Consider the following 25,376-nt stretch of genomic DNA (forward strand, 5'->3'; position numbering starts at 1 on the left):
TGTTTTAGAAAGTTTTCAGCTAGTTGTAATGTAGTACATAACATAGTAAATATTTATTAACTACTAGGCCTAGGCCTATGACTTCACTCAAACAAGGTAATTTCTACTATGGCCCAGTACAGTATTATAGGCCTAGCAGTAATAGTATGAATATATAGTAGTTTACAAGAGATAAAAGTTTATAATATTATTATTAATATAGTGTAAGATTTTAAGTAAGGATTTAATTATACGATTTTTCAGCATATGAATAAAACATATAATAGCTCTAAACATTGGGAAATATTGGGAAAAAAATATCTTCTCAATACCTATTTATAAAAAATTAAAATACACTTTACTTCTAGCATTAAACATGGTGTACAATAAAAAAAAAAAGAATTGACAAATGAACACCCTCATCTTACATCTTTATTTATAAAATGGATCACCTACAAGTATTTCTCATTTGGCATGCAAAACAAGATAAAGTGGGAGAAGCAGAAAAAACATGGAATCAACAAAAATGATTCACTGAATTCCATTATTTTACATTTAATTGTCTTACAATTTAGAACTACAAATTACAAACACAGACACATTCACTAGCCAAAAAAAAAAAAAATGGTTGCATTCTCACAATAATATTACACAACCGTGTCATTAATTGGGTGAAATTACCAAATTCCAGTTAAAACCAGTCGGAATTAACTGATTTAAATGTTATTTGGTTACTGGTATTAACTAGTTTACTGGTACGATAACTGATTTTTATTATTTTAAAATTTTCCAGTTGATTATCAACAACCAGTTAAAACAAGTTTACAATTGGAACTTGGTTACTGGTGTTGACTGTTTACCGGTATGTTAACTACTTTTAATCATTTTCCAGTTTTTCCAGTCAACGAGTTGCAATTTGGTTAATGGTATTAACAGGTATCAAACTTAAGTTGGTTACTGGTATTAACAGGTATCAAACTTAAGTTGGTTACCGGTATTAACAGGTATCAAACTTAAGTTGGTTACCGGTATTAACAGGTATCAAACTTAAGTTTGGTTACTGGTACTAACAGGTATCAAACTTAAGTTTGGTTACTGGTACTAACAGGTATCAAACTTAAGTTGGTTACCGGTACTAACAGGTATCAAACTTAAGTTTGGTTACTGGTACTAACAGGTATCAAACTTAAGTTGGTTACTGGTACTAACAGGTATCAAACTTAAGTTTGGTTACTGGTACTAACAGGTATCAAACTTAAGTTGGTTACTGGTACTAAACAGGTATCAAACTTAAGTTGGTTACTGGTACTAAACAGGTATCAAACTGGAATTTAGTGCATAATAAATGAATGTGTACAGAATACAATAAATACATTCATATAATAAATTAAAACGTGTTCAAGGTACCCAAGAAATCTAACTAATGTTCTATTTACACCATTGCTAATTTATCAAAAATTTAGGGAATTTTATTTCTTGGAATTTCAAGTTTTAAAACAATATAATACTCCAGAAATAAAAGATAATTATTAAAAATAAATATAAAACAATAAAGAACATTACAAAACATGGCAAACACCGTAAACTGTATGCAATTGTAGAACAATATCATAATAAACATCTTTGGAATATTTTTAAAAATTAATAAAAGTTAAATTACAGTTTACATTCCTTAAAATTAATGCATTATTGGTAAATTGAAATATTATTAATAGATTACTTGTCTGAACAAGCAATTAAAAAAAAAAAGGAAAATTTCCCAATTTTTGTTGTTGCAATATTTGCATTTAAAATTTAAACTTATTGACAAATGGGAATAGACATTTGGAATGACATAATAATAGTTAACAAATGAGTATGAATTATTACTGGATATAATTGTAAGTATTATCAACAAATCGTTAAATTTCGAACATTCTTAATAAAGATAAAAATCATTTTTCCAAAAGTGATCCAAAATTGTTTATTGTGAAATGAGGTAATGTATTTGTGAACCGCATTACTAAATTTAATGGATTTTGGAAAATAAATTACCCTGGAATGTTGATCATTTATTTCTGGAAAGTATTGAACCCATTGGACACACACCCTTATCATTGGACACACCCCTATCCTTATCATGTTTAAAATATTCAAATACAAAAACTATATTTTTTTAACTTGTATTGTAAAATCTTTTGTATTGGTACTTAAAGAATATAATATATAATTATAAAACTTTCCAAAAGTTTTTGAGTTATAGAAGGATTAGTTATTATTTAAAGGAAAAAGAAAACAAAAAGAATATCAATTTAGTTAATATTTTGAATTACAATGTTTGTTAAACTTAAAATGTTGTGTCTGTGATAGCGTTGCGCATTTGGTTGCTCTACCAAAATTAAGAATGTACTATTTTATGATGATGATTTTTAGGTTTACAAAGTTATCAACTGTTGTGTGAGTTACAGCAGCAAACATGTGCAGGGATTGAAAACATTAAATCAGAGTTGTTGAACTGGGTGTTACCTACATTAATACGTTCATTGGTCATGTAAACTAAGCACCCAATTCTCTGTACTGTATCTTCGCATGTGGCATTACTGTGTAAGTACAGTATTACAGGCGAATTCTGTAATACAGCATCACATATGTATCATATGATGCATGTATTATGTTATGGTCAAGCATTATTTTTTCCTCCATGGGTCAAGTGTATGACCAATTATGATACAGGTGTCATATGTGATACATATGTGACACTGTATCATAGAATTTTACTTTGATACTGTAAAAATTATAATGAGCTGAGAATTGAGTAATCTAAGGTACTTTTATACAATGTATATACATGCTGCATCCATATACATAATAATCATCAATGTAATTGCCATGTGTACATATACAGTATGATGTACTGTACTGCTTATTTATAAAATATAAACTTTCATTCATGCTGATTTTATAACAATTTAACATACAACATCGCACAAACAATTATGTTTTGTACTTGGAAAAACAAGCAGGCAAGCATATCATTGCATACATATCTGTGTATAATATGCAATGACATTGTACCCCAGGTGTAATAAGCCCAATGCAAATTTGGATACATCTGACAGGGATAGGTCAAACCACTTTAGCCATCCCAAGGTATGAGTGGTCAAGGCTTTAACCAGAGTCAGTATATGGTATATATTTACATAATTACATTTTTAATATGCATTATATCAATATATGCATATGAATATGCAGAACACCTAAGGTTGTGTGCGGAACACGTGCACACGTGACGTGCATAAAACACATTAACACATATATAACTTGAGTGAATGCATTATACCCTGCTTGGTTTATATCTTTTTTTTCATAACACACATTTAAATTGATAATTTATGCTGAATAATCACATGACATATTACTATACAGTGCAGAAGCGTTTTTCTGTATCAACAAAGACAATCAACATTGGTGGCGCTACAACCAATGCTCATTTACACAACGTTTATCTACTTAAAATTCTATTTATAGTCTATTACTCACAAAATTACTTTACAAGACCTTTGTTTCAGAAAGTCCAGACAATTTTATATTGCAAATGGCGCATAATTTACACATATTTTTGTTCTGAGATCAACTCTATAAGAAGATAAAACACACTATTACGCTTGTACAAAAGAAATCTTTTATAAATGTGAATATTGAGTTTACAAGCTATTCACTACCCTACAAAAAACCATTTTAATACCCTAGCTTAAACTAACATATTTTTTAGAATAATTTCATTCAGCGAGTAACCCTAGGAACGACTGAACCTGCTCCCTGGGTAACTTTCATTAGCTTTGATGGAAAGCTGTAAAATATAACATTAATGTTAGGTAATGCATTGGTTTGTAGATGTGATATTCGCATTCTATTTCAAACAATGTCAATAAGTACCAAAACATGGTCAACAATTGGTACTTCTACAGGCCTACTGTTACTGATGCACTGTCTTTCCAAGTTTATTGTTTTTTCCCTGCTAGCATCTCATCCTCCGCAGCATGTCAACATTTTATACAGTCAGTTTTCTGTCTTTAACATGCCTTTGGTATAATAGTTTGTCGCCCTCGCAGTAGTTTTAAATTTGGTCATCGTACAACTTTTAGGTTTCCAACTCCAACAGCTTATTTCTACGCTCCATTGCACTTACTTTGCAAGATCCTTTTCTTAAATAAAATGGCCGCCAACGTACTTGGCACATCAACAAATTCTCCTGAATGTCTGAACATTTTAGTCACCTGCTTTGTAACAGTTCATCTGTTAAGCTTATTATTTTAAATTGCAATCTAATAAATAATTGTTGTGACATTTATACTCAGACAGCGATTTTAGAAATACTTTGAAATATGTTCTATAGTCCGCATTAAAAGTATTCCAAAATTATAAATAGACACACACTTCCTTGAAGTAAGTTTGTTGAAGTCATTTGCGTGTATTCAAATATTTGTACATCTTCATTCATGCAAGCTTTGTGCAATGTCTCTATACATACAACCCTTTTGGAGTTCAAAGTTCAGAGGTAGCCTAGGTCAAGTGCATGATGTAATGCAGCCAAATCAGAATGGCTTGAAATTCTCCAAAATGGAAAGTCCAACTGAAAAAAAAGTGAGAGAATGTTACAATCTAATACAATAATGAAAAGATATTAACCTTGTTACATTATATTTTTTACAAAATATGTCACAAAATATGTTACAAAATATGTTATAAAATATGTTAAAGGCAGAAATCATGAATGCATTGCAAATGGTATACATTAATAAATTGCTGTGATGACATGTGACACAAGAAATGGTCAATGCATTATTTGAAATCTGCACATAAAAAAACCAATTTCATACAATCCATTTTTATCTTTAATACTAAAATATGTGATGCCGATACAACTTTCTAACATCCTTGAGGGCGGTGCCTGCACTTACCGACTTAGCTGCTTGTTCCTCATCTCGTCCATCACCTATTGCCACGTACGTTACTTTACGACCAAATCGTGAGACAATACGTTCAAAGCAGCTCTCTTTACCAATCTTTGTTGCACTATATATATTCTCAATGGGAAACACACCGCCTAGTCCATATAGAAGAACTTTAGCAACTGCTGGTACAAGTTGAGTTGTGGTCACTAACACATTAGTACAGTTTTTCCTGTCCATTAAATGAAAATATATTTAAATAAAGTTTTTGGGTTGCACTAGTGTTTGAGTTATCTAAGGAGATTTAGAGGCAATACAGTAGATAAGTGTAATGACTGTTGGGTTTTCTATAATATGTATGTGAATCAGTTTTTTAAACAGTTTGTGAGAACTGTAATATACTAGGCTGAGAATAGCCTGAAGAAGTAAATCAACATATTCTTAACCACCTAGTATTTCAAGATACTGTAGAGTTCAACTGTGTTTGTTGAACAATGCTTTAAACATTATTTTACAATCATTCATTGTAAAGATCAAATTTAAAGAAATGACAAAGATCATTTCATGTTTTAAATACCAAAAATCTATAACCCACGTCGTGTACTGTGTGTTCAGTATTATTGCTATACTACATACCTTGATGCAATGATTGAGAGTGACTTTAATGCCAGACTTAACCATGAATCTGTCATGCCTTCTATCTCAGCTCTTAGTTGTAGCCATGTCTCCCTCTTTTGTGGTCCAAGTAAACCTGATGAAGAAAAACACAACACACATTCATAAATCTATCATAAAATACTCTGCATTTCAAGAAAAGAAAATATTATGAACTCTGCAACTGCAATTTTATAGTACAAACAAAAATAAAAATTTGCGTTACAGGTTTCAGTTGCAGTTTTATTGGGTCACGGACAAGTGTTATTTGAGTTGCGAACTGGTTGTATTAGGGTTGCTAAATTGGCGCCTACAGTGGGGTGATGTCGGACAAGTGTTATTGGAGTTGTGAACTGGTTGTATTGGGGTTGCTAAATGAGCAGCAACAGCGGGGTGATGTGGGACACCGATTTAGTATATCTTATGTCAAAACCACAACATAAATGTATATAATTGCTGATGCATCAATTTGTTAACTATTTATAATACAAATATGTATAATGTATTATACCTCCTGTGTTATTCTTGTAACTTGCATACATTTCCTTAATTCTTCTGTATCTGAATGCTAGTTTCCTCATCCAGTCTACACCTCCACGCACTCCTGTAGCTAAACATAGATTTGCACTTGTAGCGGCGGCATGGAAACCATCAGTCTGGAAGTTGTAATTCCTATTAAAAACAAATAATATAACGATAATAATCATAACAAAATTTAAAGGCACAGAATATTAATTCATAATTAATAAGCGGAACGGAAAAACAGCTAAAATTTTATAACATTCTGAACTATACTTTATGTAATTTTGGAAACCATGGTGTACCGCAAACTCAACTGACAGCCAATGTACACAGACGAACGGTAACGGTAAGCGGAAAATCATGTAGCTTGTCCCACGTAGAACCTGTATCTATCCTGAGCAGGTTTCCATTTTCGCCCATCCCCATAACGCTCGGCTTGATTCTATATTTTTGTTTTCCGCTTCCTGTTACTGCTAAAGCCTGGTTTCCATAAAATCGCTACATCGTTTCCATTGAAATCGCTACACGCGCAGATGTCGCCGACACGCATCGGGGAGGTCTCCCCGATTCATCGCAGACAAATCGGCAAAGTTCAACCATGTTCAACTTTGCCGATTTTGTCGGCGATGAGTCGTATACGCGTGTACCAAAGAATATTTAGCGCTCGCGTACTAGATCCCCGATAAATTCTAGCATTTCCATAGAATCGCTACGCTCTGTCGGCGACAGCAGTCGGCGACACGGTGTAGCGATTTTATGGAAACCAGGCTTTACTGTTACCGCTTACTATTATTGCTTACTGTTATTGCCCATCTGTTTAAATTGCCCTTTACTGGTGTTTATTCACCATGTAAATTTCCAGATTTATTAATAAATGAATGAATTTATAATAAATGATTACATAAAAAATGACAATAAACTAGTTTTCTTACGATAATTCTTGACCATTGTCATCTGAAGCAACATCATCGATGTGTACTTGATCACATTCCTATAAACAAAATAGTGTTATTAAATATTATATTTATGATTTGCAAGTAGCATACAATTATCTGAAATATAATTTATAAAGGAATCAATTTTCTGATCAATTAATAAATCACTCACTCAATCAATCGATCAATCTTAAATAAATCAATGCTTAACTTGATAATCAATATCGGTCAATCATCAATCAATAACTCATTATTCAATATATTAATATAAATCACTCTGAAAATAATTTTGATTAAACTGGAGACAAAATATTTATAATACTGTATATACACAAACCAGTTGTATTTCAAGAGACGCATTACAGATTACTAAAAGCAATGTTGTGAAAAAAAGTGTGATTTTAGGAGTTCCATATTCCACATATGGGGGCAGCAATATGGAAGGACTGATCTCTGTGGTAGCGAATTTGTAGGAGGAAGAAAGAGCCGGATATTATCTTCAGAGGATAAATATGCTTAAATAATAAAACCACTGGTATATCAAAGACAAGCAACCAGCAGAGTGGGTTTATACAAGTAGCAGGGGGTGTAACACCTGTCATTGGAATAGCTACCCTCTTTAAATCTACCATTTACTACCATCTGCTGGTAGACATGAAACTTATTTTGATGGACATGTCTGAATTCGATAATCAATAAATCAATTAATCTACATTGATTGCTAAAACAAACTCAACTTTTATATTTTATTTTCAAATTCTTTGGGACAGTAGACCCCCTTCTTTGGGACATCCCTTTTCAGTTGAGATTTTTTTTTTTTGAGTTCTACTATATGAAACAAACATAGGGAAATTATGTTTTAACATTACAGGAAATTCAGTGGACATTTCTATTAATAAGGGACACTTTGCTGTATCCTGAAGGTGTTTCCTTAGTAGGGACACTTTGCTGTATCCTGAAGGTGTTTCCTTAGTAGGGACACTTTGCTGTATCCTGAAGGTGTTTCCTTAGTAGGTTCCACTGAATAGTATTGTCGGTTTTTCAATTTCAAGAGTATTTTTTTCAGTACAAGACTTATTTGTATACGAATATACAGTGACATTTTAAAGGTGACAACTGCAACTAATTTAACAAAACAACAAATGAGATAGACAGAGGAGCAAAGTAAAATGCATTTGCAAGTTTCTTGAATAATATGTTAAATTCTCAATACAGTAACCAATTATAATGGATACCCAAATTTAGAGTTTGTATAATTTATGTACAAAAATATTAACATATGTTTAACCTTAGAAATAAAACCATGCCTTTGTCAATACTGTCCACAATTTTACTAAGTTCATAATCAAAAGTAAGTAACAAAGAGAAACTAAGAAAATAAATTGGAAGATATTTTGTTTCACATGGAAATATGCTATAGATGTTTATAACCTGTGCTTTCTACAAATAAGTACCAACAACTCCATTTCTAGGTCTGCATGATTAACTTTAATTACCTAATTTAGCTCATAAAGGGACATTTTCCATGACCTTAACTTGTAATATTTTGATTGTTTATGTCCAATCATGGAGCAAACAAAAGGAACTTGACACCAATGAAATGAAATTGTTAACTGCAACATACATCGACCAATCACACACTGGTATAAATTTGCCATGGATAAAAATTAGAGGATCAAATTCTCAAACTTCTAACAATGGCTATTTCTGCTGGTCATATTTGATGAAATCTCTACACTAATATATAGTTATAGTCATCTTAGAAGCGTCTGTGTGTTAAAAGCCTTCAATACCCTGTTGTATGACATGTAGTTAAAATCACTGCATGAGATTCTCTGGGTTAAAAAACATGCCAATATGCCTTTAGCAATAACTCCATAAAACGGAAAACTGAGAAGAAATGTATCCAGTTTTAAGGTAGTGACACCTTAACGATGAAACTGAGCCGGCAATCTAGGTCATTTCGCAACTTTATTATTTGTCTTAATGCGTTCTTAAAAACCATGTTGTTACTTATTTAAAACCACAGTTAGACATTAACACATGGCAAGTTCCAAACATACTAAAAATTACAATTATTGAATCAAATAGGCCTACAACTTGTAACTGTTGTATATTAAAGTGGAAAATTACAACTTTTTTTTTTAACCAAAAAAATAAGGCACAGATATTATAAATACCCTAGTGACCTTTATTCATTGTAATATTGTTAAGGATTTCTTTTGGATGGTCCAATAAACGTTTTTTGTTAACTCCAAATAACATTTTTCATTGGGTCAAAAAAATAAACCATAAAATTAAGCAATTCTCCTGGAGAGAATCATTTAAACGTAAACCAGGTTGATTCTATTAATTATAAATGTAACTTTTATTAATTAAATGTATTCAAAATAAATTTGATGAGGAGACAAAAACAATGTTTGGGTGATTAAACAAAAACTTCTTTTCTAATTAGCCTTTACCCTCTCAGCTTCTATTTACTTTTATCCACATTATAAATATAGACAGAATTATTATTTGATTGACAAACTGTGCAACCTTTTAATTGGCAGAACTTGTAAGTGTCGCCCCAAATTTTGGCTTCATTGCTGGAAAGGCCAAGCCAGAGGGCACGAAATTCCCTAAATTTAGACGGAATATGCGCCCAGAGAAGAAAAAAATTGCGATGTAATTATCGCGTTCACTCAAATCATAAAGTGAGTGTTTATGAACTGACGTGGTAATTTGCTTGCAGTACTGGTAGAATGTTCCGACTAATAGGCATGTGGGCTTGGCTGAAGTCGCGGTTCACAACTTGCCCTGCGGGTGTTTCTTTTTCATCTACAGCTGACAAGGCAAATTCCTGTCGAAACAAGCGAGCTATTGCAGGCTTGTGAACTTCACCGCGTTCTCTACAATCCCCCGCAGGTCCCTAATTCTACAGAAAGGTGATCAGAGGTTAAACTAAACAAGCTAAGCGGAGACTGTTTTTGCACCATTTTTATCAATTAACGATGCAGCGTTTTTCTTATCGCAAGACACTCATAACAATGTTATTCTGTACAAAATCCTAACTTCGTTCCGTCCACTCCAGCGAACACCAGCTGAAATTTAGCTAAACTATTCGGTTTATAGACAAGATAATATATAGGATGACATTAGGCCAGTCTGATTGGTAGTATTAGCCATAGCCTACAGCAAATTGTTTCACCCCTGTTGCCTCCATTTGCAATCTGACAAACGAACCATGTAGAAAATTAAATCAGTCTAGGTGAACTCATGCATTATGGGTAATTTAGGAAACTCCATGGGATAAACTATTACTAAACAAGATCCATTCAGGGTAGATAATTATTTATTATTAAATTAGTCTAATTACTCATTTGATAGGGTTGAATATGGAGGAATTAGGCGTAGGCCTTAATAATAGAATCAAAAGATCTTTTTTATTTAGGTACATTTTCAATAATTTATTAATACAGTAATGAATGTTGTTACTATTTTTCTATATATTCTGTATTAAATTGGTTGCAATTTACATGTTTACTATTTTGATGTATTTATATGTGCTTTGTTTCAACATTAAAATGGTTTACATCAATAAAGATTATTAATATTTTATATCAATATTAATTATTTGATAAAAATAGACTAAATCTACTGTATCAAATATCTGTTTGCTGCCATCTAGTGGGTACATTGAATTAAAACTACTCAAATTATATAATATTTGATAAAAACAAATATTTATTACCCTAAAATATTTTTTCAATGCATTTTACTACACATCTGACATCAGGACATTTCCAATGTTCACAGTTTTTATTTGAGTTTTATATTAATTAAGTTCTTATTTTGTTTTTGTTTTAAAAACTTGTGATACCAGTACCGCAACACTGACAGTTCCACCACATTAAATAATAAATAAATAATTGTTTCTAACAAGAAAAACCTTTAAAAAATGTTTAGTATGAAATTTAATTTTTCGAGTTTGAGGAGAGTTTGCTGAATTTTAATCCCATTTGTTAGTTGTTATTCAATTTCCGATTCAATCACATTTTTTGGGTCATCAATTAAGGTTAACACAATACCGGTGACCTAAACTTAGTACAATCTCAACATAAACATCAATTGCATTTATTTATAAATTCAATAAACAATACAAATTAATTTCTGAAAATATATTTTCTTTTAAAAATAGTTAAAAATCTTATTTATGCTATAATTGTGATAAATTATTATTTTTAATAAATGTAGAAATCAAAGAATATTAATGATAAACAAAGGAGAAAATATAGAATATTTTGAATAAAAAATAGAATATTTTGAATAAAAAATAGAATAAATCTTATATATGTTATGATTATGATAAATTATTTTTTAATGAAGAAATCAAACCATATTAAGAAGATAAACAAAGAAGAATTTGAACCAGTAAAACGGCACAAATAATCGTGTAGGAAAAATTAAATTATGGAACATAATTCTATGTTTGTAATGCATTTGATTAGTTTTGTGGTTTAAAGAAACAGAATGAATTGACTGTATATCTGATTCATTAGCCTTACTTTAGTTTTTTTTTTCATTTTCTTTGCTGTTTGTTGTCTTTTTGTAAATGTTTTCCAAACAAAAGAAAGAACATTAAAATAATTTTTTTTTTTAAATAAATAAAAAATACACTAGGCGTACTACTTTACCACAAACACCTGATAAAATGAATAAATATAATTATATACTAAACATTAATTAATAACATAATAATTATTATTACTAACCTCTAAATCATTGAAGAAGAGATGTGTATCAGCCAGGTTAAAGATCATCTCCTCCATCCGTAAACCAAGAGAAACAGAAGATGGCGCATCCTAAAATAAACAATATAATACAGTTAATAATTATTTGTTCATATACTTTTTTTATTTAAAAAAATAATAATAAAATTATTTAAAAAGTAATTTTAATATGGATTAGGGTTAAATTAAAAAACAATAGATGTACTGAATATTTCAAAATGTGAAGATATTTAAATATACAATGTTTTAATATTTTTTTTTATATACCGTATTCTAAGTTTGTAATATATTTGTTTTGTGGTTTAAAGAAACAGAATGAATTGACTGTATATCTGATTCATTAGCCTTACTTTATATCTTAATATTACGCCACATTTATTCATTACTCAACACCAGAAATCCCTAAGTACCTAATTATAAGAAGTCTTGCACAATCAATCAATCATTTCATATACCTTGTATTACTACTACCTACCTACATCTGGTCAATGACCCAGGCCTACATCTCATCATCAAATATTATTAAAATTCACAACATTATCGTGCCATGGGCTAGCCTGCGAAGATTCCACTTTACATGATTCTTAGTGTCCAACCAACTACTTTGTTTAATACTTCACAAGGCTACGTATTATTGACTGAACCAGCCACAGAAAATGCAATTAACAGTGTCAAAAAAAATATCGTACTATATGCAACAGAACCAAACTACAATATTGCTTGCGATTGAAGATGTACTACTTATCTAATGTATGTATTGACAGTAGAGCAAAAACACTATCACGGAGACTTTGAATAGTGGCGTCCCCTGAATAGAGATGTCCTCTGAATATGGGTTTCCCCTGAATAGTGGTGTCCCCTGAATAGAGATGTCTTCTGAATATGGGTTTCCCCTGAATAGTGGTGTCCCCTGAATAGAGATGTCTTCTGAATATGGGTTTCCCTTGAATATCGGTTTCCCCTGAATAGAGATGTCCTCTGAATATGGGGTTTCCCCTGAATAGTGGTGTATGGCGAAAGAGATTTCCACTGAATAGAGGTTTCCCCTGAATTGAGATGTCCTCTGAATAGAGATGTCTTCTGAATATGGGTTTCCCCTCTGAATAGCGGTTTTCCCTGAATATAGATGTCCTCTGAATATGGGGTTTCCCCTGAATAGTGGTGTATATGGCAAAGGGATTTCCACTGAATAGAGGTTTCCCCTGAATTGAGATGTCCTCTGAATAGAGATGTCCTCTGAATATGGGTTTCCCCTGAATAGCGGTTTCCCCTGAATATAGATGTCTTCTGAATATGGGGTTTCCCCTGAATGGTGGTGTATATGGCGAAAGGGATTTCCACTGAATAGAGGTTTCCACTGAATAGAGGTTTCCCCTGAATTGAGATGTCCACTGAATAGAGATGTCCTCTGAATATGGGTTTCCCCCCAAATAGTGAGTGTCCCCTGAATAGATTTTCTATGAATATGTGTTTCCTCCTGAAAGGTGTCCTCCAAAAGGGATGTCCACTTAATAACAGTTGTGTCCCCTGAATATGGGTATCCCCATACTAGGGTGTCCCTCCAATACTAAAGGAGGGATCTATTATTATATATGCAAGCAGAGCTTAACTACTTGTTCAACATAATGAATTCCTACAAATTATTCTGAAGCATGTATACATACTGAACAACCAATAAGGAAATGTTTAGTTAGCAAACGTAGGTTAGCCTAATTAAAATTCCTAACCAGTTCTTGAAATATTAATGAAGCATCAACCAAATCAACTGATGATGATGACATAATAATAGCCTTTGTTATTTTATAGTTTCTATTTGATTTTCTTGATTTATTCTGAACTTCCTTAAAAGGTTCACTAACTTAGAATCCATGGCACCACATTTTTATAATGGAGTTTCCTGGTACTTAGCCCAATTTTAAATTCCATATTTATAACATTTAAATCTGCCTGAACTGCCCTTTGCCGTAAAACATAAAGTGCAAATTTGAATTGATCATATTAAATGACTTTTTAAAGTGTGTACCCCTGATAAGTATTTCCACAAAGAAAAAATGATAATTATGATTATAATATTACTGTAGGGTACTTAATGAAAATACCAAGGTGTGTGGATAAAGAGAGGGGAACTTAAGGTATAGGCCCCACATTCAATCAGTTTTAAAGTATTAAATTCAATATTCAATAAATTCTAGGAAAACTAAGTGTATTTTAATTGTATGAATACTCTCATCCCCTTTATTGTTTCTAGATACATCACAAAAATAGACATTACATTACTTTATTCATTTCTTTCTTCCATTCTTTATCATGAATGCAAAATAAAATGCAATAGTTTAGATAGTGTACAGTAGTTAAAATTAACTATCTTGTGATTTCTTCAGGACTACCTGTTGTTATTGTAAATAAACAATACAGAGAGGTATTCTATGCCTAGAGCTTCAATTAAATCAGTTTGTGTGCTACAGAATGAAGAGGAAGACTGGCAAGAGAAGAATCACTCTTTCTTCTCAACACTTTTGCCTTAGGCTTTGTTGCCATGGCAATCGGGGTTCACAAATCAGACCCAAAGGTCACAGGGCATGTGTCTCCTAGGTCAAAACTGTCAAATCAAACTTAATCATGATATAGGTCAGATTATAACCTCAACAGGCAAATTTATCAAATAAAACAAAATTTATAAAAAAAAAGCTAAAGAAAATATAAACAAAAAATGACAGTTAGACCCCTATAGGCTTAATTGATTTCTCCCAGAATAAACGTTGAAATCATGTGAAAAAAAAAACAAAACATAAATTAAGACTATATTTCAGAATCTCTCACAAAAAAATAACATAAACAAATAAAAACGAGGACAATAAGAAGAAAAAATCCATCCCTGCATACAAATTAACTACTATGGTATGGTACAGTAATCCCTGTTCATATGGAAAGTTTATAAAGAAACATTTGAAGTTAAATCATCTTATAAAAACTGTTTGTTCATATAAATAAAAACTACAATAAATTAAAACACTGTAAAAATGAAACTTTATTTTCTATTTCTATTCCTCTGTTTTTGAGATCACATTAAACCCAAAATATTCTCATGAGGTTTACAAAAAAGTCAAAAGTTTAAACCCATAACTATCGTTGTTCTTTTTCTTTTGCTTTGTGTCATACCCATTGTAAATTATCAAAGCTGCCATATTTTAACTGTATCCATTATTTAAACACTATACATAGAACCACCCTATTACGGGGTCATATTCAGGACCAAAGTGTTCATTTAATAGAGGTTGGCCACAGTGTTAAAATAAATATAATCCAATATTCATTTCATAAAAGTGTTCCCTGAATAGGATTAAAATAACATTAGGTTATTACTTTTAGCATTTTAGTGACAATTTGAAAGAAAAACATAAATCGCACAATTAAATGTAATAAATTGACAATTCATGTTTGTGTCACATGACCTCAACACAAAGTGACATCATGGTGACATTCGCATGACATGACTGTTTCAACTTTTTATCTGTCAATCAAACGCTGTATCCATGGTAACGTAGACTTTAATAGCGTCAACATTCCAGCATGTTTGTTATACAATACAAAATGAAAGAAATAAATTGAAAGAAAAACAAAGAAAGAATCAACTAATTTAATGTTAATGAAGAAAAATACTTGGAGCATGATTGAAACACGTTCATCATTTTAAGAATGTTGTGAATGTGATGGATATAAATAAAAAATACTTAAAGAAAGTTTGTTTGTTGGAATAATACTAATATGAACAAATTAAGGGTATTGTTATTGTTATGACAATAAATCAGGTAAGCATTTACATAGGTACTACCACCACCACAGTATTGTGTGATTTTCACCAAAACTTTTCATCATCAACATTATTCTGCAGTTACTGCAGTAACAACGTTTATTGCAATAATGTATAATCTTAGTTTGTTTCAATGTAGAAGTTTATGACACAAAATGTTGCTAAAATAAAAAAGTATGTATGATTACCCTAAAACGTTTGCTAATAATTGTATGAATGGGTTAAATATAGTTACTGCAGCAACTTACTGCAGTAGAATAATTTTGACATGAAATGTAATGATATGATTTGAATGAATACTTTGGGAGAGGGTAGGTAGTATTAAGGGGATGGAAAGGTCACATTTGGAGGAAGATGATGTGCTGCTGGAAGAGGTGGGCTGCATTTACCGAAAGCCGTGGGCTGCAATTAGCGGAGAAGTTAGGAAATTGAGAAGACCATAAACTAGTTGTTACTTTATTTATGGAACTGTCAATTTATTTAAGAAAAGATTGCTGTGGAACATAGAAGTAGACTGTTGACTTAATCAAACATTTTTTGAAAGATAACTGACAAAAACCTAATGGAAAGGCCAAGTTTTACCATAGAAGCCCAATTAAAAAGACACCTTTAGGACCCAGCAAGTATCCTCTTAATAGGGGTGTCCCTTAAATAGCGGTTGGCTGTAGTGTTAAAACATATAGATAAATTTACCAATGACATGATCATTATTATACAGTATTTTGTATTATTAATTTACAGTGTTGGCCTTTGTCCAAAGTTGAATTTCAACAACACATTCCATCAAAAAAAGGTTTATAAAATGTAGGAAAGTTTGAATTACAAATCAATGCAAGTGTAAATATACTACAACATCTCTGGTTGTAATAAAATCTGTGAAATGTAGTAATTAGGTTTTCCTCTTGACCTGACAACTGCTAATATTACATAATGGGATACCAGTCATATACTAAGCAGGGTAACTTGCAGAAAACACTAGATCTCATCTAGGATTGCCCATCTCATTTTACATTTCTTGTATCTACTTTCACAACATTGGTCTGCTTAGAGCACTAAGCATTGACATCAATATTAGTAGTAACCCAGTATTACCTTCTGTATTACCAATCTATTCTTTTCCATACCATTTTTGTCTACAACTAATATACAAGGCAATGTAAGAGCACACAATGTAATATCTACACATTTTTCCAATAGCTATTCTTTTTATTGCTATTGTTGCAATACTTTTTACAAGCATAGCGTAAAACAGAACGAATCAGGTACTAAATTTTCCTGCCTAATGCCGGATGTTGACTAAGCATGCATTATGGGACAGTATGAAGAATTGATGGAGAGGTAAAAATAATCAATGGAAAAAGCCAACTAAGGATAACAGTTCTCGCTGTTCGGAGCTCAAACAGCTCAAACATGGATCAATTATGAGTATATAACCTTTAAGAAAAATCATATTAAAATAATATACAGCACAACTACAGTTCAGGAACTAATATATTTTTTAAATAACATAGCAATTTGTAAAAGCGTTATTCAGACTGCATGCCATTTACAATGGCTGCACGCTGCTCTGAGGTCAAGATAGGTGTTGGTGCTGCTGGGTATGCTACGGGAACCAGCTGGCTGAAAAACACGAGCCAACGGAGGCCTAGCACTCAAAAACAACACCCTACCATCAACTTGTTAGATTGGAGTAGTGATGTAAAAGGCCAAGGTACAAAGCGGCATCGAGCAAAGTCTATGAACTTCTTTGTTAAGTTCTTTGTACACTATAAAACTTTATGTGACAAAAATATGTGATGTCCCCATATATGGACATGATGATGTCATATCACTATCATATTGAAGCATATTACTACCATATTTGGGCACATCACACTTTTTTTTGTCACAGTTTGATAGTGTAGACAGAGCTATTAGTTATAAAATGAAATACACTTTTTGTAAAGTTGTTGATAAAAGTTGTAAGAATGAAATACACTAGTGGTTTAATGGTTGGTGTTCAACATCTTCAACGTGACATTTCATTTTACAAATTAGTATTATTTATTAGCACTTGTTCTGTCTAAATAATTGTAAAGATTAAGTGTTGAATAATAGCAGTGACTACTGATAGCATTTTAATAGACCGCTAACACTTTCTAAGTCGTTAACCACACTTTCTCGTTGCTAAACCCACATTAATAACGTCTGATTTACGCGCGCCATAAGAGTTGAAACATCGCTTTATACGTACAAATTTGAGCAATGTTTGAACTTAGCTATAAGAGTAAATGCTTAGCTTTGATCATTGAATAAGTTGGATTTATCAGCATACTTAAGTCAGCTATTTCTCAGACTACAGCAATGAGAAGTTTAATTGGTTTTTCATTTGGTCTGATTATTAAAAGCGTGGAAACTGATTAGCGGACGACAGATTTACATCGAGTGCTGAAGGAGCCTAACAGAATGGACAAAAGCTGTAGTTGAGGTGAGATCAACCTGTCATGTCTGCGTCCATACATCATCAAATAGTATTAATTCAATTAAAAGTAAATCGTTTAACGATAAGCTTTTATTGTTGGTTTCCTGCAGTTAACGCATGTTGGCATAACTCATATACTGCAACGGACATAAAAAGTTAAATATCCATGTGGAATGTGTAAATTCATTGCCGTATTTCTTGATTTTAAAGAGGTTTTCATACAAGCTGGATGGAAAATTAGGTGAATACATGTTATGAGAATGGTATAAATCAACAAAATTACTAATAATAAATTACATTAAAAAGTAAAATATACAGATAATGATTATGTTAAGAATATTAACATGTTCGATTCCTGTCTTATAACTGTGTTAATTTTGCCTTTTCCATTGATTCTGTCAGCAATCGTCGAACGATATCTGATATGGTTTTTTTATATAATATTTTAAATTCTAAATATGACTGTTCATTAATTTCACTATTTAGTTTAAATGTTCCTGGTCGTACACGAAATAGACATTTATTGCATATTCCTTTTAGCCGTGTCGACTGTACTAAGAGGGGACTTTTTCATAGACTACCTTATACATTTAATAATCTAAATAGCAATCATATCGATATTTTTAATGATAGACTTGGTTATTTTAAGAGGACGATGATGTGTTCACTTCTTGAACAGTCTGCATAACCTGTTTTAATTGAAATTTTTTATGGCATGCCAATCTATGTTTTTTATATATATATATATATTTTATCTGTATTTTATTGTTAACCGTTTTTGATGTTGTATTGTTTTATGTTTCAAACCTGTTAGTGGCGGTATTTATCGCTGTTGGTTTTGATTGAATAAAATAAAAAATAAAATAAAATAAAAATATTAGCATATCATATAAAAATTCTAGTTGCATATACTAGTACTACTGTAATGATTTTGAACACATCTTTTACAAACTCCAAGTAGCTGCAATGGGTTCTGATAGCCTTTTTGCCCTTTTCACTTAAGCATCCTGTTGTTTTCTAGACTTATCTAGAGTGAGAAATGTTGTAGAAGATAAGTAGGGCTATATGACATGTGCAACATACTTGCATTGTATGTAGGCCTACAGTGGATACTTGTGGAAGGTCAGAAAGTCTTTTTCAACTAGTTCAAAATGAATTTCATTCTGTTTCTTGCTACCACACCTATTATAAGATATATTTTATAAACTCCTAATATAGTTTAAATGATAACTTGCAGTACCTTCGTTTATGGTGGGCGCTGCACTGTGGCTGCCGTGAGCCCGTAGACGCCCTAATCCAAATTATTTCAAATTGGGGATAAATTTTATCATATATGAAATATTTTCTACCCACCTAAAATCTTGTAGCTATGATATAACGCTCCAAAAACTACATACAAATATATCTAAACAATACTTATTAAACTACATAGGAAGAGTGGCATTTTGTTATGGAATAAATATTAATAAGTTTTAAAAGTGCTCTTTACTATTAAAAAAGTACCCAATATGATAAAAATCTTTTTACAAACATTATTTTTCCCACTCAGAACTGTTGATGGATCTTGTCAAACAATAAACTACTTGTTTCTTAGGATGTATTGTTTTTCCCTGATTGATCTTCTATAATCTCCAAATTTCATCTAGTTTTAATTTTCTTGTCTGTGTATTCTAATCATGCCAATGTGTTGTATACAGTTGCAAAAGCTGTATTGGAAGTATCATCACAAATGCAATTGTAAATTCAATCAAATATATTATCACTGATCATTCACAAACTCCCACCTTACCAAAGCTATTTATCTTTAATCCCACTTAATCTACCTTAATCCCTCAATAGATCCAGAATCAAATAAACACATGCCATACACAAATCTCAACTGATCATGTAATTGCTTTATACACCTCTGGCTATAATCACCTTTGACCCACAATGGGATATAATTAATCCCTTGGGCCATACTAAAATCCCTACATATCCCCTAAAGGGAAGTTTACCCAATTTATATTACAATCAATTCTGAAGAAAAAATACAGGCAGAAATAAACACATAGTATAATCCAACCACCTCTATTCATGCTTACTAAAGTCAAGTTTCTCCATGGAGAAAAAATATAGGAAACCCCATTAAAATGAGAATTCTCGGCACTATGTGGAAAAAATATAGGAAACACAATTAAAATGGGATTTCGCGGCACTATGTGAAAAAAATATAGGAAACCCAATTAAAATGGGAATTCCTGGCACTATGTGAAAAAAATATAGAAAACCCAATTAAAATGGAAATTCCCGGCACTATGTGGAAAAATATAAGAAACCCCATTGAAATGGGATTTCCTGGCCCTATGTGAAAAAAATATAGAAAACCCCATTAAAATGGGAATTCCCGGCACTATGTGAAAAAATATAGGAAACCCCATTAAAATGGGAATTCCCGGCACTATGTGGACAAAATATAGGATAACTTTAGATGGACACTTAAAAACAAATGTTTGTCTTATCTGTTCTTGAAGAATTTGTCTATTTTTATGCAGGTATGTTTGAAAACTAGCTTTACATTTTTATTATGATTTATTATGATATCAAACTACGGTAGTTTTATGCTAACCAGTATCTACAACAGTGTTTATTCAATAGCACTGGTCTTTGCTCACAAATCATTAAAGTTGGCCCCTACATACCAGTAGTTATTTCTGTTTTTGTTCTTCCAACTCTATTTATTAAATGTATGATGTCACCATATTATTAAATCTATAAACTGTTATCTTATTCATAATTTAGGTTGACAGGATGTAGAATAGAAAAACGGATACAACGGACAAAAAATACAATGGACAAAAGACTGTAATCAATCATAGAATATGTCTAAAAAACTGATGTGGTTCCAATCAAAATGTCTGATATTATATAATACTACTTTTGTTTTTACTATTAACTGCTTTAGTTTGATGTTTTATTCTATTATCAACTTGTCTTGTAATTGTAAATGTCAATTATATTATTGTAAACTTATAAACAATTGTATTATCAACCTCAGGATATAAACATTGAAATTTAAATTATTGTTTACTTAACTGACAAAAAACTAAGTGAAAACAGTCATGTTTATGGAAAGCTGATTATTGTATTTTACTAGGAGGGACATGTGGCTATACTGGAGGCTGCGTACAAACAATGGCATCAGTCAAATGTTATCATTGCTAACAATTAACCCAGTTGGACTGAGAATGAGTAGATGCATTGCCAGGGGCAACACATACACTTTCTCCGAGGATGCCAAGCTAAAGAAAGATGACATGCCATTGTTGCGATAATTAGCAAAGAAGAAGCATGCTCATGTTTACCGGAAAATAGATAGTTTTACATATTTTAAAAATCATTTTTAGAACAAATTTCTTCATGCTTGATATACAAATTAATTCATCTTTATGAGAATGTTCTGATAAGACTAAACAAAAAAAGGACTCAAAATTAGTTTGAACCAAGAATGTTGGAAGTTGAGATGGGCACAACACCAATAATGCCGCCATCAGATTGTAAACAGGATAGGATGTAGACTCAATAGACACATTTCCTATATGTTGTTTGTACTTCAGTTTACTTCCTATAAACTTCCAAAAACAACGTTAAAATTATGCGAAAACACCGATGAAAGTAAAAGTGACAAAGACACGATGGTGTGTAGCGTTCTTATCTGAAATGAACAGCCAGACACAGTAGTCCATCAAACAGATAAATTTGCTCAGTTCAGATTAATTTTTGTTAATCTTTCTCTGTATTCAAACTACGAGTGAAATTATGAATGTGCTGTGCTATCATTATTGTCGATAACGCTATTGCGATTAATGCATGTTTGAGATTTGGTTGGAAAGCCGTGCATCCGTTTGATGCCGAGACAGCCTGGAGCGCGTTCATTACGTCCGTCACTATCTATCGAGAAGCCTTCGGGGAAACCGTGACGGCAAATCAACTATCTAAAATGTTATCGAAAATATGAATATTCATACAACAATACATGGAGAAATTAGTTGAAATGATGTTTTCATTCATGCTGACAATGTAGGCTAAATTTGTTTTACTAAAGTAGAGAACATCTATATTAAATCAGCATTATTCAGATATTTGTTTCATACTTTATAAAGATATCAAAGTTAAACATATAAATAATTACAAATGAGTTATGTTTTAATTACACTACTTGGCTGAATATACTGGAGAAAAAAAAACAAAACTGTTTTTATATTATATTAGCTATGAAAAAAATAATGTTATACCCTTAGATATAATTATAATATTCACATGTAATTCTTTTTATTTAGATATTGAATATTATTGAAAATCATTTTGTACAAAAACAATAATTTTTCATCGTTTGTGAATTTATAAATTTCCTTCAACTTTCAACTATTATTTATACATGTACTATTTCCAAGTGACATAGATAAATTTACCTATGTACTATTCTGTACATTCAATTCCTAAAACTATGATTTCTAATAACCAGTCTGGCCTCTCAAAGTACTTGCCACTATTAATATTAAAATGGACATTCAAGACAAGTATACAAATATTTATGTATTATGAGTTGAATGGAAAAAATATTTTCATGAGTTGAAAGATTGACTGTTCTCAATATTCAATTAATCTTCTATCTTTAATGGCGCACACTTAGTTTAGAGACATCAGCGTGTGGCACAACATAATTTGTAACAAAAAAAACCCATTAAATAGAAACGTTGAATAGAACTTTTAATGTGCAATATAACAAATACATGCACTGTTACTCATGAGGAGTAAAATTAATCAATATTATTTTAATTGTAATATTAAAAATTCAGTTTCAAATTATCAAACTATTTGCAATAAATAACATACTAAAGAATTTGTATATTAAATTGAACAAAACTTTTCTTAAATAAAATGTGTCATCCTGATATAATTCATCCTGATATAATTTATCTTAATAAAATGTGTCATCCTGATATAATGTGTCATCCTGATATAATTCATCCTGATATAATTTATCTTAATATAATCTGTATTTTTTTTAAATGAATTAAAATATTCTTAATGCAATTTTTAAAATATTATTTGGTAGAAGTGTATCTTTAAAAAAGTTCTGGCAAGCAATATATCTAGAGGTAAAATCAATCATGAACATAAATAATTTCTATTGTCATGCCTTTGTCTATAGAAAGAAAAAACCTTATGAATTTCAACAAGGACTCAAAAATGTGTAATACTTGGCGACTGACGGCCTAAGGAAAATTATTTACTACTTGCATTTCATTAATTTGACAAAATCAAATCCAACAAGCACGTTCAAGCTCATTATATCATTATTAGAATGTATTCTGCAAAGATGCATTTAACGAAAACACGCTTAATTCAGAGTTCTTGTCCGCAGGTATTATTCCGTACACTACACACGCAGAAGTTCAGTGACGATGAAACAAAACTTACGCTTCTTTCTTCCACTTTCTAATTCTGTCATTATTAATTTGTTTTTTTTTATGTGAACTCTAATATTGTGATAGTTTTAAAATTTATTCAAAGAAAATGTGGCAAAATGATAAGAAATCATTTTTGATGATGGTATTATGGCCGATATTAAATACAAATAACTATGTATATAATGACTATAAAAGTCATCATGTATAAAACAAAAGTGATTGTGATGTCAATGCATCTTTGTTGAAGCCGATGTACAAAGAATAATTTAATAGTGTTTGATTTTTGTAAAAATATTATTCGATTGTTGCAAATGTGATTATTCAGCCCAGAGGGAGCACTTTACCTCGATAAACAAATGTTTAAGAATTGATTCTAATGAGGTGTGTAAGTAACGACTGGACGTAAATCAATTTAGAACGTGTTTTACTTCAAAATAAAAAGAAATATGTATTTTTAAAAAATCCTACAAAAGTTATTTATTAATATTAAAAAACCTAAATAAAATCAGTTGATACTGTTCTTATAAATACATACTTTTTTTTTCTTCTGCACAGTGCCAAATAAACAGTTATTATTAAATATAAATTAATTTCTAAATTTGTACTCGGAAATAAACATTGATGGGTTCAGGCGATCAATTAATCAAGATGGTACTGTAGTTGATATAAGGTCAAAGGTCAATAAAATAACACAGTTGTTAATGAACCCTAGTTCACATTTTCCTTTATCAGAGCTAAATTGCTGTCTGTAACATGGTTTACTTTTTTCACCATTCAAACGCAAAAATACGCCAGATAAACATCTGATAGGAAGCGCTTTTTAACGTTATATTCTAAGCCTATAAGTTCTATCTTATAAACGACACAGAGACCAACACCAACAATATATGATTCGGATGAGCTTAAGTGTACATAGAATGGATTTTCCTTTAGCACGTATAAACAGTTTGTGTATAAAATTTAAAAACAAAATTCTTACAAAAACAATGCTAGTCTTATCAATTCAATAGCTTTAACACCTTACATATCTATTCATAGACTTTATTATTATTTGTTATCAATATTAGATATGACATATCATTTCAATGTTAACAAAACTGTAAATGTCAGCAAAACATTCTTACAGAATTATACAATTGAACGGGCAAAAAAAAGAAGACATTTTAAAATGAAATCACACTTGCGGTCTAAATTTGGTTTATCTCAGAAGGTCAAATAAATGGAACATAACTGGATAATAATGAAATTATTACACATTGGTCACTAAACCGAGAAAATAATGCTGTTAGTAAAAATGAGGCCAAAATAAAGTTTTTTCTTTTAACAAACCACCGAAACTACCATTCTTTGACTCTTTCTAAACATATACAGCAGTAAAGGCCTACTCTACCATGGTCTTAACATTTTGACAGTGCCTATATATCACAAATATCGGAGTTTTCAACCCTGTACCACCCTCACAAATTTAGAAAAAAAGGACTTGCTTGGCAGATTGACATGAAGGCCCTATAGACCAACAAAAATTACAGTCATAAAGAAGAGTGCACATAGAAGAAGAGGGCAAATAGAAGGAAAAGCTAACAAAACAGAAGTAATAACTAGTAGTAAATAACTAGTAATAATAACTAGTAGTAAATCGGTTAATTTGGATATTTTAATTCATATACGGTACAGTAGTTTAGTTCTTGAAAAGTTTCTATTAATCTTCTATTTCCTAATACATTTTCTTTTCCATCCTGTATGTTCAATATTAAACTTAAATTTCTCGACTCAAAGTAATGTTTTGGATGTCTTTTATTTCTATTTTAAGATCTTGAATATGTTTCAAATCCCCAAATATGGAAGGCTAATATAATTC

General features: G+C 31.2%; 1 protein-coding gene across 6 annotated transcripts in view; it reads right to left on the minus strand.

Moving 5' to 3' along the window:
• Nucleotides 1-393: 393 nt before the first annotated feature.
• LOC140061955 (protein phosphatase EYA1-like) overlaps nucleotides 394-25,376 on the minus strand; it is a 121,679-nt gene continuing 96,696 nt past the window's right edge. For all 6 annotated transcript variants that reach the window (XM_072107985.1, XM_072107984.1, XM_072107982.1 and 3 more), the window contains 6 exons: nucleotides 11,776-11,865; nucleotides 7,019-7,077; nucleotides 6,076-6,236; nucleotides 5,547-5,661; nucleotides 4,920-5,142; nucleotides 394-4,591 (listed from right to left, as the gene is read on the minus strand). In XM_072107985.1, coding sequence (XP_071964086.1) covers nucleotides 4,511-4,591; nucleotides 4,920-5,142; nucleotides 5,547-5,661; nucleotides 6,076-6,236; nucleotides 7,019-7,077; nucleotides 11,776-11,865 — 729 coding nt within the window. In that variant the 3' untranslated portion in view covers nucleotides 394-4,510. The remainder of the gene's footprint in view (nucleotides 4,592-4,919; nucleotides 5,143-5,546; nucleotides 5,662-6,075; nucleotides 6,237-7,018; nucleotides 7,078-11,775; nucleotides 11,866-25,376) is intronic.

The sequence above is a fragment of the Antedon mediterranea genome, chromosome 11 (genome assembly GCF_964355755.1).
Source record: "Antedon mediterranea chromosome 11, ecAntMedi1.1, whole genome shotgun sequence".
Taxonomy (NCBI): Eukaryota; Metazoa; Echinodermata; class Crinoidea; order Comatulida; family Antedonidae; genus Antedon; species Antedon mediterranea.